Genomic DNA, 18,227 nt, shown 5'->3' with positions numbered 1-18,227 from the left:
GCAAAGGAAACCCAAAAGAAAACAAAAAGACAACGTTCAGAATGGGAGAAAATAGTTTCAAATGATGCAACCGACAAGGGCTTAATCTCTAGAATATATAAACAACTTATACAACCCAACAGCAAAAAAGCCAATCAATCAATGGAAAAATGGGCAAAAGACCTGAATAGACATTTCTCCAAAGAAGATATACAGATGGCCAACAAACACATGAAAAAATGCTCAACATCGCTGGTTATAAGAGAAATGCAAATCAAAACTACCATGAGATATCACCTCACACCAGTCAGAATGGCCATCATTAATAAATCCACAAATAACAAGTGCTGGAGGGGCTGTGGAGAAAAGGGAACCCTCCTACACTGTTGGTGGGAATGTAAACTGGTACAGCCACTATGGAGAACAGTTTGGAGATACCTTAGAAATCTATACATAGAACTTCCATATGACCCCGCAATCCCACTCTTGGGCATCTATCCGGACAAAACTCTACTTAAAAGAGACACGTGCACCCGCGTGTTCACTGCTGCACTATTCACAATAGCCAAGACATGGAAACAACCCAAATGTCCATCGACAGAGGATTGGATTCGGAAGAGGTGGTATATATACACAATGGAATACTACTCAGCCATAAAAAAGAATGACATCACACCATTTGCAGCAACATGGATGGAGCTAGAGAATCTCATACTGAGTGAAATGAGCCAGAAAGACAAAGATAAATACCATATGATATCACTTATAACTGGAATCTAATATCCAGCACAAATGAACATCTCCTCAGAAAAGAAAATCATGGACTTGGAGAAGAGACTTGTGGCTGCCTGATGGGAGGGGGAGGGAGTGGGAGGGATCGGGAGCTTGGGCTTATCAGACACAACTTAGAATAGATTTACAAGGAGATCCTGCTGAATAGCATTGAGAACTTTGTCTAGATACTCATGTTGCAACAGAAGAAAGGCTGGGGGAAAAATGTAATTGTAATGTATACATGTAAGGATAACCTGACCCCCTTGCTGTACAGTGGGAAAAAAAAAAAAAAAAAACCCACTATGGGACATCATCACATACCTATTAGAATGGCTAAAATAAAAAAAGAGTTCTGCAGTTTTTTATAAAGTTACCATACACTTACCATATGACCCAGCAATTCCATTTCTGCCTACCCTAGAAAAATGCAAATTTAAGTTTACACAAAAACCTGTACATGGATATTTATACCAATTCTCTAAATAATGGCTCCCAAACTGAAAAGAATTCAAGTGTCCTTCAATGCGTGAATATAGAAACAAACTGTGGTATATCCAAACAACAGAATAAATAAAAGGAACAAACCACTGAGACATGCAACGACTAGGATGAATCTCAGCATCAGTACAGTGAATCATAGGAACTAGTCTCAGAAGGTTTTACATAATGTGACTCCATACAAATGATGACATTCTCAAAAGGAAAAACCCATAATGATGGAGGACAGATCAGTCATTGCCAAGGACTAGAAGCACGGAAATGAGTATGACTACAAAGGGATAGTACAAGATGTTTGGGGGATGATGTGACTATCCTGGACCCTGACTGTACTGCTGGTTACGTGACTCCATACATGAGTTACAGTGGACAGCTCTGTACACAAAAAAAGAAGTCAAACTTACAATACGATAACAAAAAAAAAAACATTAATTATTTGTTCTTGCCTGAGACAAGTATAGGCAGATGGGAAGGAGGAACCGAAGCAATGCATTTAATTTTTAAAAGCTCTTCTGCTCAATAAAAGAGCCCACAAGCAGTAAGGCATCTAGGATCCAGATCTTGGTTTCTATACACTCCTATATACCTCCCCACTAAAAGGAAGCAAGGGCTCCTTGGAGAGGGCACTGATGACAGGACTGGGCAAGTACAAAGTAAGCGTGGGACAGCTAGCTACATCAACAAGGAAGTTCTCAAATACTAACCGGGAAGTATGTAAGAACAAAAGGCTTGAAGAGGCTCCCACCGGCCAAATTTGGTGCAGCTTTAGCCTCAAAAAGAATAATAATGGCGGAGCCCCCACTGTGGCTCAGCGGAAACAAATGTGACTAGCATCCATGAGGACGCAGGTTCAATTACTGGCCTCACTCAGTGGGTTAAGGATCCTGTGCTGCCGTGAGCTATGCTATAAGTCACAGATGTAGCTCAGAACTGGCATTGCTGTGCCTGTGGTATAGGCTGGCAGCTCTGATTCAACCCCTAGGCCGGCGGCTACAACTTCAACTGGACCCCTAGCCTGGGAACCTCCATATGCTGAAGATGCGGTCCTAAAAAGACAAAACAAAACAAAAAAAAGAAGAATGGCAATGGATTATAATTATTAAATAAAAAACAACCCACAATTGTGGTAATGGTTGCACATATCGTTGAAAAGACTAAAACTAAAACCCACTGAATGGTTACTTTAAATGAATGAACTATCTGGCATTGTGAATTATATTGCAATGAAGCCATTAAAGAAAAAAGAGAGAGAGAGAGAGAGATTCTATGAGTCCATAGGCATATTTAAAAAGGGACCTGGGTGGGGAGAGGACGGAGTAGAAAGCGAGGGAGGTGGTAAAGGAAAAACGCTCTCCTTTATAGAAGAATGCCAGTTAATAAACTCAGAGAAAAGGGATAGTATTAGGAAAATCACCATTTTGCAATTACCAATGTAATAAATGCTTCAGGCAAGAAGCATCTGCAGATGTCAGAACTACTGGGTGAAAGATTATTGGGGAACAGGATAATCACATGGTTGCATATATTACCCCACAGATTACTTCTCACAAAGAAGAAATGAACCTCTGGAGAACAGAAAGCTAGGGAATGCCAACCTAATCAAATGATTAAACTTGGGTCCACCAAGTTTGGGACAACATGTGACCCCTGCATCATCCAGGCACACACAAAATTTAATATATAATCTGAGTAGAATCATAAAGAAATCAGACAATCCAGGTTATGGGACTGTTTGTAAATTCCTCCTTCAAATACAGAAAAATTAAGTGATGAGAATTTACTGAGGTTACAATGAGCCAGACCCTTTATTTGGTGCCTTCACTTAAAACTAGTCTAAAAACTGGAGTACCCGACACGGAGCAGCAGAAATGAATCCAACTAGGAACCATGAGGTTGTGGATTCGATCCCTGGACTTGCTCAATGGGTTAAGGATCTGGTGTTGCCATGAGCTGTGGTGTAGGCTGGCAGCTGTAGCTTTGATTGGACCCCTAGCCTGGGAAACTCCATACGCCTCGGATGCAGCCTTAAAAGAAAAAGAAAAAAAAAAAAAAAACTAGTCTAAAACTTAATGAGTAAGATGTGTTATCTACACAACTTTTTCAGACTCTTATTAAACATCCATAAGGAGGACGAAAGAATCTTTGTAAACAGTTGTGTGAACCAACAGATGAATCAGCAGAGTGTAACTTCCATAGGATCTTGGTTGCTCAATATAAAACATATCATTGTCTCCCCTAAACATGGATATCATTGATACCTTCTAACAGGCAAAGGACATACTTTATTTACCCTCTGAGGAAAACAAACTTCATCCCAGAGTGATTTTTAACTTGGTCATCACTCCATTTCGCAGAACAGAAGTATGGAATAACTCATGGATAAATAACACAGAGGACTCAACACATGTGGATCAGGATAAACTGACAGAACATTGTAAATCAACTATAATAAAAAAATTTTAATAAAAGCAAAAAAAAAAGATATAGGGGAGCTTTATTAGAAAACGTGGAATCAGCTTAAAAGACTCCATACAAATTCAATCACTTACTTCCCAAATATAACTAAGATACACACTGAACTGATAAAATCAACGTGCTTCTCTAAGAATCTAGCATCTTAACAGAATTCCTTCTTTTTTGTTAGTATTCTTACTAGTTTTAATTTCATGGCTACAGCAAAAGCATATGGAAGTTCCTAGGCCAGGGACTGTATCTGAGCCACAGATGCAAACCATGCTGCAGCTGCAGTAACACCAGATCCATTAACCCATTGTGTTGAGCCAAGGATCAAGCCGACACCTCCACAGCAACCAGAACTGCTGCAGTCAGATTCTTAACCCTCTGTGCTATGGTGGGAACTCCAACATAATTTCTTCTTGTATAAAAAAAAAATAATCAGTGAAACATAGGTAAAGCCAAAGACTCATGAATGGCTATCATCAAGTGGCATTAGTAAGAACCTCTGAAAGTTATATTAGGAAGTAGAGAAAGATAATTACCTGAACAAAAAATCAGGATAAAATAAAGGCCTTCAAAAAAAGGAGCTCTACCCTTATATTTACTTTGCATTCCAATGTATCGGTCGGATGAGGACAGTAAGGAACCAGAGGTGTAAAACTGTGAGAGGCAGAGCTACAGTCAACCTAGGCTATCTGGCTACCAAAACCATAATCTGAACCACTGTGTTTTGAGGGCTCCAGGCAACAGTGAATCCAGGTTAGGAAGGCAGTGAGGAAAAGTCCAGATACACTGAAGGATCACAGTGGATTAGAAGCAGAAGACAGAAAATTCTGAGATTCCCAAGGGAAGCCAGAACACAGAACTACAAAAACAGTATGATTTTGAGGTTGTCACACTTAAATACACGAAAAAGTCAAATGATGCACCCAAAAATGGCATTTAGAAACTCTGGGGGTGGGAGGAAACATGAGAAAGTTCATGCTCTAAATGTTCAGCAAATTAAAACACAGGACAAATTTTTGCACATGGTAGAATGCAAGGAGATGGTCCATTTGATTTTGATGTTGGAAATATCTTCTGCAGGGTAAGGCAGAAGCACAACCCCAGAAGGCTACTAGTGATGGGTGCACCAAGTCTCAAATGACACAAACACTAGTTTATTGGTGTTCAACTTTTATTAGAGTCAATCCAGAAAAGTCATGAAAGAAATGGTTGTGAGGGAAGGACACAATGAAATTGTCAGCCATCTTGATAGTCTAAGATTATCAAATATACGACCTAAGGTTTCTAAAATAATCAGAGGAATGAGATTTATGTAACTGGGCTGCTAGAATGACATAAGATTGGGAGGAGCATAAAGGGAGCTCAGTCACATCTTCCCTTCCAAAGACTTGAGAGATTGCATCTAAAACTGACAAGTTATATGTGTAAACATATTATTTGGAAATATGGATGTAATAAGAACTAAAAATGGAAACAGTTAAAAGAGATTACCTCTAGAAAAGAGGACTAGAATTGAAGGAAAAAGCAGGAGACTTGCTTTTCATCATAAATTCTTATGTATTATTCAATTGTTATTACTTTGATTTAAAAATTTTTAAATTGAGAGTTCCCACTGTAACTCAGCAGGTTAAGAACCTGACTAGTATCCATGAGGACACAGGTTTGTTCCCTGGCCTCGCTCAGTGGGTTAAGGATCTCGAAAGGCCGCAAGATGTAGGTCACAGATGCAGCTCAGATCTGGTGTGGCTTTGGTATAGGCTGGCAGCTACCGCTCCAATTTGGCCCCTAGCCTGGGAACTTCCATATGCCACAATTGCAGCCCTGGAAGACAGAAAAAAGAAATTTTTAAAAATTAAGTTGTAAGTTTAAGTTGTCATTCTTTTAGACAATCATTTTCAGTATCAGGTTAAATATTTCATACGATGTCCAAATCTGGCATTCTTTCTTTTGCAGCTCTTTATTTTTAAAATCAATTTATAGACTATCATAAAGGTTGCTAAAATGATATAGGGAGTTCACATACACACTATACAGAGCTTCTCTAATAACCAGGGTAGGACTATGAAAATCAACTGCTGGTATTACAATGCTAACAGCTAAATTACAGGCCTTATTTGATTTTCCCCCTAATATTCTTTTCTCTTTCAACCAATATCCAACCCAGAATCCCTCACTGCATTTGCCTGTTGCGTCTTAGTTTGCTCCTGTGTATGACAATTCTGTTATCTTTGTTTTTCATGACCTTGACAATTTTGTACAATGTCCCTCAATTTGGGTTTGTCAGATGTTTCCTCGTGATCAGTCAGAGACTATATATTTTTTTGGCAAGAAGAACTAAGAAGTGATATTGTACATCATATTGGGGGTGTATGATGTCAAAACATCTTACTACTGGTGATGTTAACCATCATAACTTGAATAAATCTGCCAGTTCCTCCCACTGCAAAATTACTGTTTTTTTCCCTTTGTAACTGAAAAATAGCTTGGAGGAGATACTTCAAGACTGATATTTGGTTTTGGCAAGATAAATATGCTTAATGGTTCTTACATTTCAGAGATACATAATGAAGTATTTATGGATTAAATAAAACAGTATTATTCAGCAACCATGGATTGGAAAGCAGTATTTATTATGCTTGGATTTTCTTTTTTTTTAAACTCAAATGACTTTTTTAAAAGTGCCAAGCAATCAACTCAAGAGCTTCAAGGTTCAGGTATACTGGAGTTCCTGCCACCATCATTTAAAACACAGGCCTTGTGCACCCTCTAGTGTGTATTTCTCTAACACAACTTTTATATTGACAAATTCAGTAACAAAAAGCAAAGAATTTTCACAAAGGCAAAGAAAATCCCTCTCAACAATTTCTGCTTCTCCACTAGTCAATAAACTATCTGTTATTTGGTTAAGTACCAAAACCATTTCAATCCCAAAGTTTATCATCTTTTTTTTTAATCTATTGGGTTCTCAGAACATCTGTGAAAGCCCCGGGAAGAAAAGACAACAGAAGGCTAAAATCAGCCAAAGCATTTTTAAGCAAACTTAACAAAGGCCAGAGGAAAGATGTTGCAATCAATATCGCTGCCTAATTCAGAGGCACAGTTCATTGTGTTCTGCCTATACAGATGCCTCCATTTCTTTTAGTACCCTCTAACACTCAAAAATTGTGTTCTACTCCAAGTTAAGAGATTTGGTCCAAGTCTCACAAATATACTAATATTTTATTTTCCACGGTTTACTGAAAAAAATCTGAGAGCAACGAACAGTGAATTTATCTGCAAAACATGAACAGGAAGCAAGTGTAACCACAAATACAGGCTTTGGAATGAACACAGGCTGTGCCTCTGCTTCCAGAGCTGACAATATACCATACATATTAGCTGTGTTGTTTAACTTTGCCAAGCCTCAGGCTACTGACAGGCTAAAAAACAAAAATAAAAAGGTTAATACCTTACAGTTTAATCTTAAGATTAGAAAAATATAATTAAGTAAAGTACATGATCCTAGAATTCAAACTAGAACTATTATCATGATATGACCCCAGGGAAATATGCTACCAGGTAGTAAAACCCACAAGTAAACACTTAAAATAGTTCTTTGAAATGACTCCCTGCAACCACAATCTTTGACTTTACACATAAAAATTACTGATTTTACCTTCGTATTTGGTTTTCTTAACACAGATAGTTTCTTTCTTAATACCTCTTATAAGATGCTGTGTGCTCATACTGCAAGACGGTGTTCAAACCTAAGAACCTCAAAAGTAATTTTTACCCAGTGTTCACTGTACATAATTTGCACATAGCTGACAAAAGATTTTCCTCACAAATAAACTGTTTGCTATTTTCATATGTCATTTCAAAAAGTGTTTTACATATATAAAATATTCATAGAAACAACCTCTAACAAGAAATGACAAAATTAAAATAAGGGCTATGTGTGGAAGGCACAAGAATACCAGGAAATGTGATAAGAAAAGACAAGGAGAAAATTAAGCTCACTGAGAGTGCAGAAAGTTGAGATGGCAGAAAACCACTAACATGCCTGGGAATTAGGTGAGGACTCCACAATTCTTGCCAAATTCATCCGCACCTGAGCATCCGTAGGAGATTTTAAATATCCAAGTACTTAAAGTTGGTCTACTTCTGAAAAGTGGGATCAAGGAACTGGTCTGTTCATTAATTATTTTCTGAGTGTGCTGTATGTCAAAGACTCTACTAGGTGCTGGATTAATAGTAGGAAGGAAAACACGCAAGAGGCACTTGCCCTCAATGTGCAGATATTCTTGTGCAGGGAGGAAGGCAGGAAATAAATTTGTAAACAAGAAATGAAGATGATTTCAGATCATCTTGGTACCTGCTGGGGTACCTGAAGGATGAGAACAAATGCAAGTAAGTAGAATGACATGTATGTATTAAGTCACTGTTCTCCATGAATATCACTACCGAAGTGGATTTTCTGTTTATATCCTCGGATTAACTTCTTTTTTTCCTTTTTCAACTGCACCCATTGCATACGCAAGTTCCCAGGCCAGGGACTGAATATGAGCTGCAGCTGCAACCTAGCCACAGCTGCAGCAATGCCAGATCCTTAACTCACTGCACCAGACCGGGGATCAAACCAGTGCTGCCACAGAGACAACACCAGATCCTCAACCTGCTGCACCACAGAGGAAACTTCTGATTAACTTTTCTTCTAATGTCATGTAGACTTCTGGTTACTGAGAACTTATTTTCCCCAAACTCCTGGCACTAAGATCTACTTAAAGATTTTTTTAAAAAGAAAGATAAAATACGGACTATTCATTTTAAACATACGTATTTTCTCTTCTCTGAAAAATCTGCCTGCATATAAAATGCAAAATACACAGCTCACCATGGGGGCTAATATCACGGGTTCTCAAGTCCTCAGTTTCCCCCTTTACTGGATGAACCGCAGCCTTACTAAGTCTCAGTTTCTACAAAGCAGGGATCATGTTCTGGGTCACTGTGAAGACTGTATGAAGCTAAGAACTTAGCATAGTGACTGAAACGTTGTAAATACTTGGAAAGTATCTGCTATTATTTCTATTGTGTTTACATATTTTTTAAGGAAAGGGTCTGCCTATGACCATATCCTCGGAGATATTCTGAGATCTTAATTTTAAAATGAAAACTATAAAAAAAAGGTAACTTTGAAATAAACTGTTTTCAGAATAATAATTACAAAGAGAATAACAAGTATTTTTAAAAAGACCTCCCACACTGACGCCCACAAGAACAAAAGTGGAAGGAAAAGAATGAGAACAGACATCACAATTTACAGAGGGGAATTAGTTGTGCAAAAAATTGCAATCCAGACAAGTGCCCTGGATGTGAACAAGTGGGGCCCCAACTATGGTGAAGTCAAGGGGTGTATGAAATAATGTCCCTCCTGAAGGAATTGAGCTTGAAATACAAGGACTTAAATAGAGGGAATACAGCAAACACTGTAGGATGGCAACTCAGCAAAGGTAGTCCCAACCCCCTCTCTGCCTGCCTTCACCTACCACACTGAAAAGCTGCACACACACTCAACTTCCCAACCCACGCAACTCTGGACAGCCTTAGACACCTGGCCTAAGAAACCTTTTGTTTTCTAAGTAAACACAGTGACAGAGGATGCCTCCTGTCCTTCCTACTTCTCCATGCTTGGAAAGGGGCCATGATGCCTAATGGTGAAGCAGCCATTTTGTCACCATGAGTAAATCAGCCAAGAGTTTTAAGGTTCGCCAAGCAGAATGAAATAGCCTGGATCCTTGCTGCCCTCATTTAACCTATACCAGTGTGAGAGTGACCAGCTCCAGATTTCTTGTTACGAGAAAAAAAAAATTTTAAGAAAAACCATATTTAGTTCAACCACTGTAGTCACATTTTGTTATTTACAGCCTATATGCCGTCTAAATGAACACACAAATATGAAGAAACAGAGTATTTCAAGAGATGAAAATCATAAAGGAACATCATGAAGCTACTTCAACATTATGGTTGATGATGCTATGGTTTATGATGCTAACATTTAAAAAGAAGATTTAAGAAAATTCCCCCCTTTATCCAAGAGCTTTCCTATATGTTTACACTGAAGACTCATGGTATTGATTTACTTCCCAGGACACCCTATACACAGGAACTGGTACCCCTTCCAGACAACACAGCGAACATGCAACAATGGAAATATGAGGCCTTTTCAAAACTGTACAGTGCAAATGAAATCTGTCCAAAGAACAAAAAAAGTAAATAGCAGCTGGTTCCATGTAAACAAAACATAAGAAAATATGCACTAAAGGGCTAAAGTAATTTTTCTACACTAAGATAATTTTACTAAATTGTTCTTTCTAAAAATGCTTGTTTATTTAAGAGATGATGAAAAACTGTAGGCTAAAATCTATATTTGAGGAGTAATAATTTTACATTCTTTAAAGAATGAACTATTGTCCATTCCTCAAAGACCATTCTATGGTAAAGTTACAATAAAGTAAATCTAATTAGGTGACTCATTTTATAAACTGCTTGTGATTAAAGGCAATATTTCATTTTCATTTGTTTAATATTCCCATTAATAAGAATGTCTCATTACACATTTACTGAAAGCCTGAACAATAAAACAATGGCCAAATTCCAAGAGCAAACGGATTTTTTTTCTTTTCCCATGAAGCCAACAGTATGGAATTTTAACAGATGTTCTATTTGGTCATAGTTAATAAAATGAATTACATAGGATTAAAACAAAGTTCAATATGTTTGCACTGGATTTTAACTGAAAAACAATTTCACATTAAAAGTTGGGAAAGATTTATAATCACTTATTTTCAGCTTTACAGTGAATTGCTAAGATGTGGGGGGCAGTCAATTAATGAGTTTTCTAATGAAACGAGGCTTCTAAAAACTATTTGTTCAAGGTTTAGGAAGACCGAAATCTTAGCAAAGTATACACTCCTTGGTACTTCACTGCCTATGTAACACAGAGTCTCACACTATGGTCTATCAAAAGGAGAGCCTTGAACCGGCGTAATTCCAAGTGCCCTCAGAGCTCACCCAGCATCCTGAAATGGTCCTAGAGTCTAGCTGCATCAGAACAAAAACCAATCAAACTGAAATGAATGAAAAATACAACCAATACTGACTGAGTGCTGACTCTGGGCAAGGAGTTGGGCCAGAGACTGCGCATATGACCAAAAGTAAAAGCTCAATTGCATCTTCAAGGGGAACTTGCTTGCTGTCTAGGACAAGAAGGCATAATTACATGTAGCCAGCCAGAAGTGCAATGGAAAGACAAACCAAAAGAAAAAGTTAGAGATAAAGCCAAGACAAGTTCATACAAAGGCACTCAGAGATACACACAGTGCTGACACAAGGAGGAAAGTTCTCAATGAGAGAACACCTTGTTTTCTCTTCGTAAAATCATCAAAGCAGGAAAAAAAATACACATACTTAAGAACAGTAAATAAGTAGAAGTTACAGCTACAGCTGCCTGAAAACATTTTCAATGGAAAACATTCAAGTGTTGCAATCTTAGAAAGAAAGCCTTCCTCTAAGTGGGTAATCTTATTTGGAGAAAAAATTCCAGTAAATTACCAACCTCACTCCAAAAAGAATAATCATAAACATTTTCCAACCCACTTACATCAGTGATTTTTGATCAGTTCAACCATCAACTAGGGTAGCTGTACATTATTACAAGCAATATGCTGTTTTTCCTAGAGAAATAGCCAGTGAACATAAAATCAGTTGCAGGATGCAATTTGTTAACTGAATAAACAATTCCATTCTACAAGACACTTGGATTAAAAAACTCTCCCACTGTAGCTGAGAAGTTTCATAAGCACTAATAGCAAGCTGGCCTCTAGTTCAAATATACCTATTGTTATTCGGAACCATGAAATGGCACTCACACGTATACATGAGACAGATCAAGGCTGTATACCTGTTCAAGAACCTGACAGCCCAGAGGCAGGTTTCTTCATCTCTGAGCCTCCCAGCAGGCAAGAACAATCTATGCAAAGTTCCTAGTGCAGATGGGCAAACATGAGCTCAGAGAGGTTAAGTAACTTGCCAAGAGCAGTCAGCCAGCCAGAGACAGTGCCATTCCACACAGAGATGTCATTTCCTGCCAAAAGCCCTTTCAGTTACCAAGAACACTATTAATCATAGGGAACATTTTCTGAACACATAACTATGTGACAGGGTCTGAGGAAAGCACTTCATGTGGATCTCTTCATTTAATTCTCACCATAACTTCAATGTAATTCATCAGTTCACAGTAAAGGAATAAAACGTTCTCAGATACACGTCTACATGACCAGTCTCACTTAAAATTAGAACTACAGTGAGAACATTCTACACCTTTGAGATTGCCTGTACCATTGTTGAGGCAGAGGAAAAGAGAGAACTCCCACAGTGTGGGCAAAATGATTGACTGGTACTTAACAGGAAGGGAAATTTGGCAATATGCATCAAATTTTCTTTTTTTCTTTTTTAGGGTCGCACCTGCAGCATATGGAGGTTCCCAGGAACTACAGCTGCCAGCCTATACCACAGCCACAGTAACACAAGATCTGAGCCACATCTGCGACCTACAACACAGCTCATGGCAATGCCAGATCCTTAACCCACTAAGCCAGACCAGGGATTATACCTGAAACCTCATGGTTTCTAGTCAGATTCACTGCCACTGCGCCACAACAAGAACTCTATTATATGCATCAAATTACAAACACCATACATCTTAGCCAAAAAATCCCACTCTTCAGCATGTAACCTATAAACACCCTCAACCATGAATGAAATGATATGGGGACAATACTACTCACTGTAGTACATGTGCACACTCACCAATGAGGAAGTAGTGGTACAAGGATTCATTTATAAAATCATAAAAAAGAGGGCATGCTTCTTATAAAGTGATATAAAATGATCTCCAAAACATTTTGGTTAAAAAAGAAATAACTGCACACCTAGGATAGGGTGGCTCCAGAAAAACACACAAGAGATGTATATATAACATGAAACCTTCTGGGAAAAAGGAACTGAGTGGGCAGACAACAGCACTGGAAAAGCCAATTTGAAGGGTAATCCTTAAAGCTTGATTCCTAAAGTCTTCTGTTTCCAGCCACTAGATTAGGGGAAATTCTCACTGCCTGAAATACACAAAAGGGGAAACTAGGTTTGGACAGCTGTCATGTCTCCTTGCCAGTGAACTCTGCAATCAGAGTGGGGAATTTTGCACCTAAAGGGACAGATTGAGGGCCTCAGGGAACTTACAGAACAGGATGAGTGGCTTGTTCTGGCCCGCCTGAGTGCTTGATTTTGACTGCATGTGCAACAGAATTGGGTGGGAGACTTCAGTTACTGACGCCTGGGAGTGAAATTGGAGCAAGAGGGGGAGATAATCCTCAGCTATCTGTAATCTGTTTAGCAGCTACACGCATCTACCATCTACCAAAAAGAGGCCAGGAGTTACTCATTACCAAAATGGCAGCATCCTGCATTGAGGCCACTCCAATCAGCACCTCACTGTCAGATTCATGCAGATAATAGCCAAAAACAAGTAACTTATTCTCCAAACTCCAGTGGACATATGTCAAGCTCTTTCAAGGGCTCCCGTGTGCCCACCCAGTCTCCTGGCAGACATGCAGCCTGAGTGAGAGGTCCACCCTTCACTCCTGGCAAACAGCCCAGGGGGGTAAGTGATTTCTCGAAGCGCTCTCAGTAGGTTTGAAGTAAAGGGGAGTCATTCCTGCCTCTTCTCTGGGTGTAAAAACCTCAATTCTGCTTCGATAAGCAACGTACACACAACGCAGGTTCTTTCCCACCCTGAGGTCTTTGCTTGCGTTGTTACTTCTAATTGCCCCTCCTTCAGGAATTAAGTCGCGACTAATTTTTATTAATGCAATGAATGCTAATTGAGGACCATGCAAGCGCTGTTTCTTCTGCAATACTGGCTGCATCTTGTACATACATGTCATGACAGCCCTGTTACATCGCACTGTCAAGTGTCTACTCGCCTGGTTGCTTCCCCACCAGAATGTGAATCCTTTAAGGCAAAAATGCCCAGTACAGAGCAGGTGCCCTTAAAACAACTGTCGAGTAGAATTTGTAGGGAAAATGCATTTGCTGAGCTTAACTTAGTCGTCGTCTTATTATTATTATTGGGAAACAACTTGCCTTTCTCTGCTCTCTTTTGTTACAGAAAATCCTTTCTAATTCACATCCAAGGTCAGGAGGCTGCTCTCCATAGAACTTTCAGGACAATGGACCCTCTGAAATCAGCCTGGCTATGAAGGCAGCTGTGACTGTGCTCTCCATTTCCATCTTATCAAAATAACAGCACTGCACCACAATGCTTGGCCATGTCTACATCTAATTTGGCCTAGATCAGGAGGAAAATGAATACTGAAAGGGTGAGGTAAATAGCATAATCTGTTGACCTTGCTTAGACTCTGTCTAAAATTCACAGTAACTAAAATAATTTAGGAGAACAGAAGGGATAAGTGTGCAATCTCCACAAACATCAAATGTAGTAAAAACCATGTGACAGCATTCACAAAGTCTAAAGCACACACATAATCTATTTTATAATGCATGGATTCAAACTTCAATCTCATTCTAATGGGCTACTGCATGGGAGATAAAACTATTTTAAAGAAGAAAATTGTACAGAGAATAAACATGTAAGTTTCCTGGTGATTCTCACCAAGGATTCAACGTATTTTCTTATTGAAACAATCAAACAAGCTCTTGGCGAAAAGATTTGATATTGCTGTCAGAACAATGGAAGAATTCGAACTATTTATAATGCAAAAAAATTGTTTAAAGCAGATACATCGCTTCTTATTTTTCTCATTTTGAAAGCAGCTATGTTTTGTTCAGCAATAACTCTTCTCTCATTCTCCCTGAGAATCTGTACAAAAGCAGTATTTCAACTAAAATCGGTTCTGAAGGATCTTTTATGAAAATGCAAAATGCAGAAGACCCCAATTAAATTTCCAACAAAACACTGCCATTTTGAGTACACAAAGTCATCTCAGTAGGGTCACACTTTTTGCAGGAATGGCAGCCTAGAAATTAGTTACCAGTGTGACATATGTCAAAACAAATTTTAAAAGAATAGAATGCAATGCAATTGTAATATTTTAACTATTTGTTTGTATGCACAACCAGTATTCTCTGGCATGTAAATACATTCATTTATTCAAGATCTCTCAGAAAAATAAAAACGGTTTATTGCCCCCTGCCTTTTTCTTGCACCCAGGTGAAATGTGAGTAAATAACACATGTTGAGTGAGTCAGAAAATGAGTACTGAATGAAGATAGAGTGCAGGTAATATTTCTGAAAGGCAGAAGTCATCGTCACACAAATAACTCATTTTTAAACATTCACTCAGCCTTCAAAAGAAGTTTTTCAAAGATATACATCAACTGTACTACACTAAAGGTTATTACTTTGTGGAAAAAACAAAGCTCTAAATAACATGTAACAGTGCTGGGGATTCATAAAAAAGATTGTAATGTAGTAAGAAAAACAAAACAAAATAAAATAAATAATAAGACTACCTGGGAATAAAACTCTGTTCCAAAGAATTTCCATATTCTCCTAATTGTGACAATATAATTATTTAAATGAAAAACATTTTTATAAATGAAAATGTTTTAGCATCCAAGGGAATTCTAAGTAGAAAACCAGGATTCAGAGCAGAGCTGTGCAGATTCTGTTTTTTCTTTAAATAGAAAATCATGTCTTAATCCTTTTCACAATGTCAACCTGTATCATCACAATGTACACTTTAAATGCCTCACAATTTTGTCAATTTTATCTCAAGAAACTAAAAAAAAACTAAAAAACCCTAGCCCTAGGATTTAAACTCATAAAAAAGTTACACATCAAAGACTCCTCCTATATCTCACATATCTATACAACTTCTGAACTTCAACACACCCTCTTCTACGTGAGGCAAAAATTAAAATATGCTTTCTGCAGTAATATACGTACTAAAATCACTTTTTTTCCAACCAAAAAAAAAGAAAACACTGACTGCATTTTGAACCACAGAATTTGGGAGATGAAGGCACAGGGAGGGGAGGTGGCTCTGGGACACGCTGCACGGCAAGTCATGGGAGGGCCAGCACTCCAGTCCAGACTGAACTTCTCAACTCAACATACTGTGTTATCAGGAAGGCAAGCGCTAACTGCATGGCTTTTCACATAAAAACAGATTTTTGAAACACCTGTCTCCTATCTTCCCTAAAATTGTGTATTACAATAATTACCTTAACATCTTTCCCTTAGTAGTTACTTATTTTTTTTCTTTTTTAGAATAGATAAATGACTGGTGGTATATCTAAGCAATGAAATACCACGTGATAAGGAAAAAAGAATGAAACATAGCTGCAGGCAACAAAATAAATCTCACACATCATGCCAAATAAATAATGCTGGACATGAAATCATAAAATATGTATTTTTCTACTCTTTCATAAAGGTTACATATAATGTTTAGGAGTGAATGCCCACATGATAAAACTGCAAACAAAAACAAGGAAGTGATCACCATAAGGGAAAACTCCTGCTAAGAGGGAAGCAACTGGGTCGGGCACAGTGGGGTCTCCAGGTGCTTGCTGACAAGGGTCAAGTTCTTTCAACCGAGAAGGCTATTACATGGATAATCACACGGTCATAATTCATCCACCTATATATTCATGTTTTGTGCATTTTCCTACTTGAGTATTATTATATTTCACACAAAAAAAATTATAGTATCATTTCTGGGAATGACCAAATATCAAAAAATTTTTAAAAAACCACTTCACTAGGATGGGATTCATCCCACAAATGTCCCCTCACATACATTGCTTTTCATAGCAAAAGATTACAAGTTACCTAAATGCCCATCAACTTAGACCAGTAAAAATATAAGTCACCCAACATCTATATACTAGAATATTACTTAGTATCATTAAATGGTTTATTTTTATATGTCCTGATATGGAATAATCTCCAAGATAAAATTAGGTTTAAAATAAACAGATCAATGCATGAAATATGTTGCCCCATTAAAATAAATATACATACGCTTAAATTAAAAATATGCAGATATAAACATTTCTTTGGATATTTTAGCATTGTATGGTTCCAAAAAGTAAGGAAGTAGATTTTTAAAAGGATGTTTACCTATTGAAAGGACATACCATAGGAGCCAACCTGGAAGAACTCTATCTCTTCCAAAATATTTAATAATTACAAGAGGGAAAATAGTAAGGTTACAATGAAGAATTGAGGCAAATGACTTCTTAGCCAAGCAATCAAGGTTCCTATCATCAGTGGTTACTTCTTCATAGTTCAGCTATCACAGACATGGAGCCACCTTAGGTAAGAATGAAGCTATGGATGGGCCACTCTGACCGCTGATGCTACTATTTCAGCAGAACACCTACCCACCCACTAGACCTAAGAACCAAGATTAACACTCAACAGTGTTTTATAAAGTGATCATAACCTCCCTTTATAACTTTTAAACTCATTTCTCCAAATAAATTTACTGAACAAAACTTGTCACTCTTTGGTACTTTAATATTGGAAGTTAAGATAGTTACCTCTCTTAAAACAGTGCTTTTGTAGCCTCGATACAATCCCTGGATGCCCTGAAACAAACAAAGGGCCAAGAGCTCAGTGAGTTAGAATAGCAGAGACTTCTAAATGACATTCTGCATAAAGGAGATGTACATTTTTTGAAGCTTGATGTTCAAAATACTCACAATGACCACGGTTCTATAAGAGGTAAAGGTTCTAAACTGGCTATATAGAGCTCAAGTCACCTCTCTTTAAAATAGGAACATTTCTAACAATAAAGCTGACTATAGGAGTTCCCACTGTGGTGCAACAGGTTGAGGATCTGGTGTTGTCCCAGCTTTGGCATTAGGAGGTCACACAACTTGCCACTCAGATTTGATCCCTGGGCCAGGAACATGCATATGCTTAGATGTGGCCAAAAAGAAAAAAAAAAAGCAGACTACATACTAATTAAGCTTTACTAGTTTTCAATATTTCTTCTCCTGAAAAAAATTCTTGAGAAGCTTTTAAACAAACATATTTTCAAAAGCAAACCCACACAGATTGTCATTAACCCCTTCATGTAAAAACAAAATTACATCTAATAGTTTCAATCATAACAAATCACAAATTCATGAATAATCTCTCAATAGTGATAAATACCTCTGGTCAAACCTGATGTATTTAACCATTCACATGATTCAATAGGGATCTTTTACTGGAATGATCTCTTTCATAGGATTAAATACTCAATGTCTCCTCCACCCAGGTGATAGAGGGATCGTTAAGAATAACTTTTCTAGGAGTTCCTGTCATGGTGCAGTAGAAATGAATCTGACTAGGAACCATGAGGTTGCAGGTTCAATCCCTGGCCTAGCTCACTGAGTTAAGGATCCAGCGTTGCCGTGAGTTGTGGTATTAGGTTGCAGACACGGTTCGGATCTAATGTTGC

The 18,227-nt window shown here is 38.0% G+C and overlaps 1 protein-coding gene across 4 annotated transcripts in view; it reads right to left on the bottom strand.

Moving 5' to 3' along the window:
* SLC25A26 (solute carrier family 25 member 26) overlaps window positions 1-18,227 on the bottom strand; it is a 165,233-nt gene that overhangs the window by 97,285 nt on the left and 49,721 nt on the right. For 3 of the 4 annotated variants that reach the window (XM_047778888.1, XM_047778859.1, XM_047778877.1), the window contains one exon: window positions 17,320-17,367. The exons of the other annotated variant lie outside the window; for it this stretch is intronic. In XM_047778888.1, the coding sequence (XP_047634844.1) occupies window positions 17,320-17,367 (48 nt within the window). The remainder of the gene's footprint in view (window positions 1-17,319; window positions 17,368-18,227) is intronic. 4 annotated transcript variants of the gene reach the window in all.

Source organism: Phacochoerus africanus, chromosome 1 (genome assembly GCF_016906955.1).
Source record: "Phacochoerus africanus isolate WHEZ1 chromosome 1, ROS_Pafr_v1, whole genome shotgun sequence".
NCBI classification, from domain to species: domain Eukaryota; kingdom Metazoa; phylum Chordata; class Mammalia; order Artiodactyla; family Suidae; genus Phacochoerus; species Phacochoerus africanus.
Note: the sequence above shows the minus strand (reverse complement) of the source record. Positions and strands in the feature narration are given on the sequence as shown.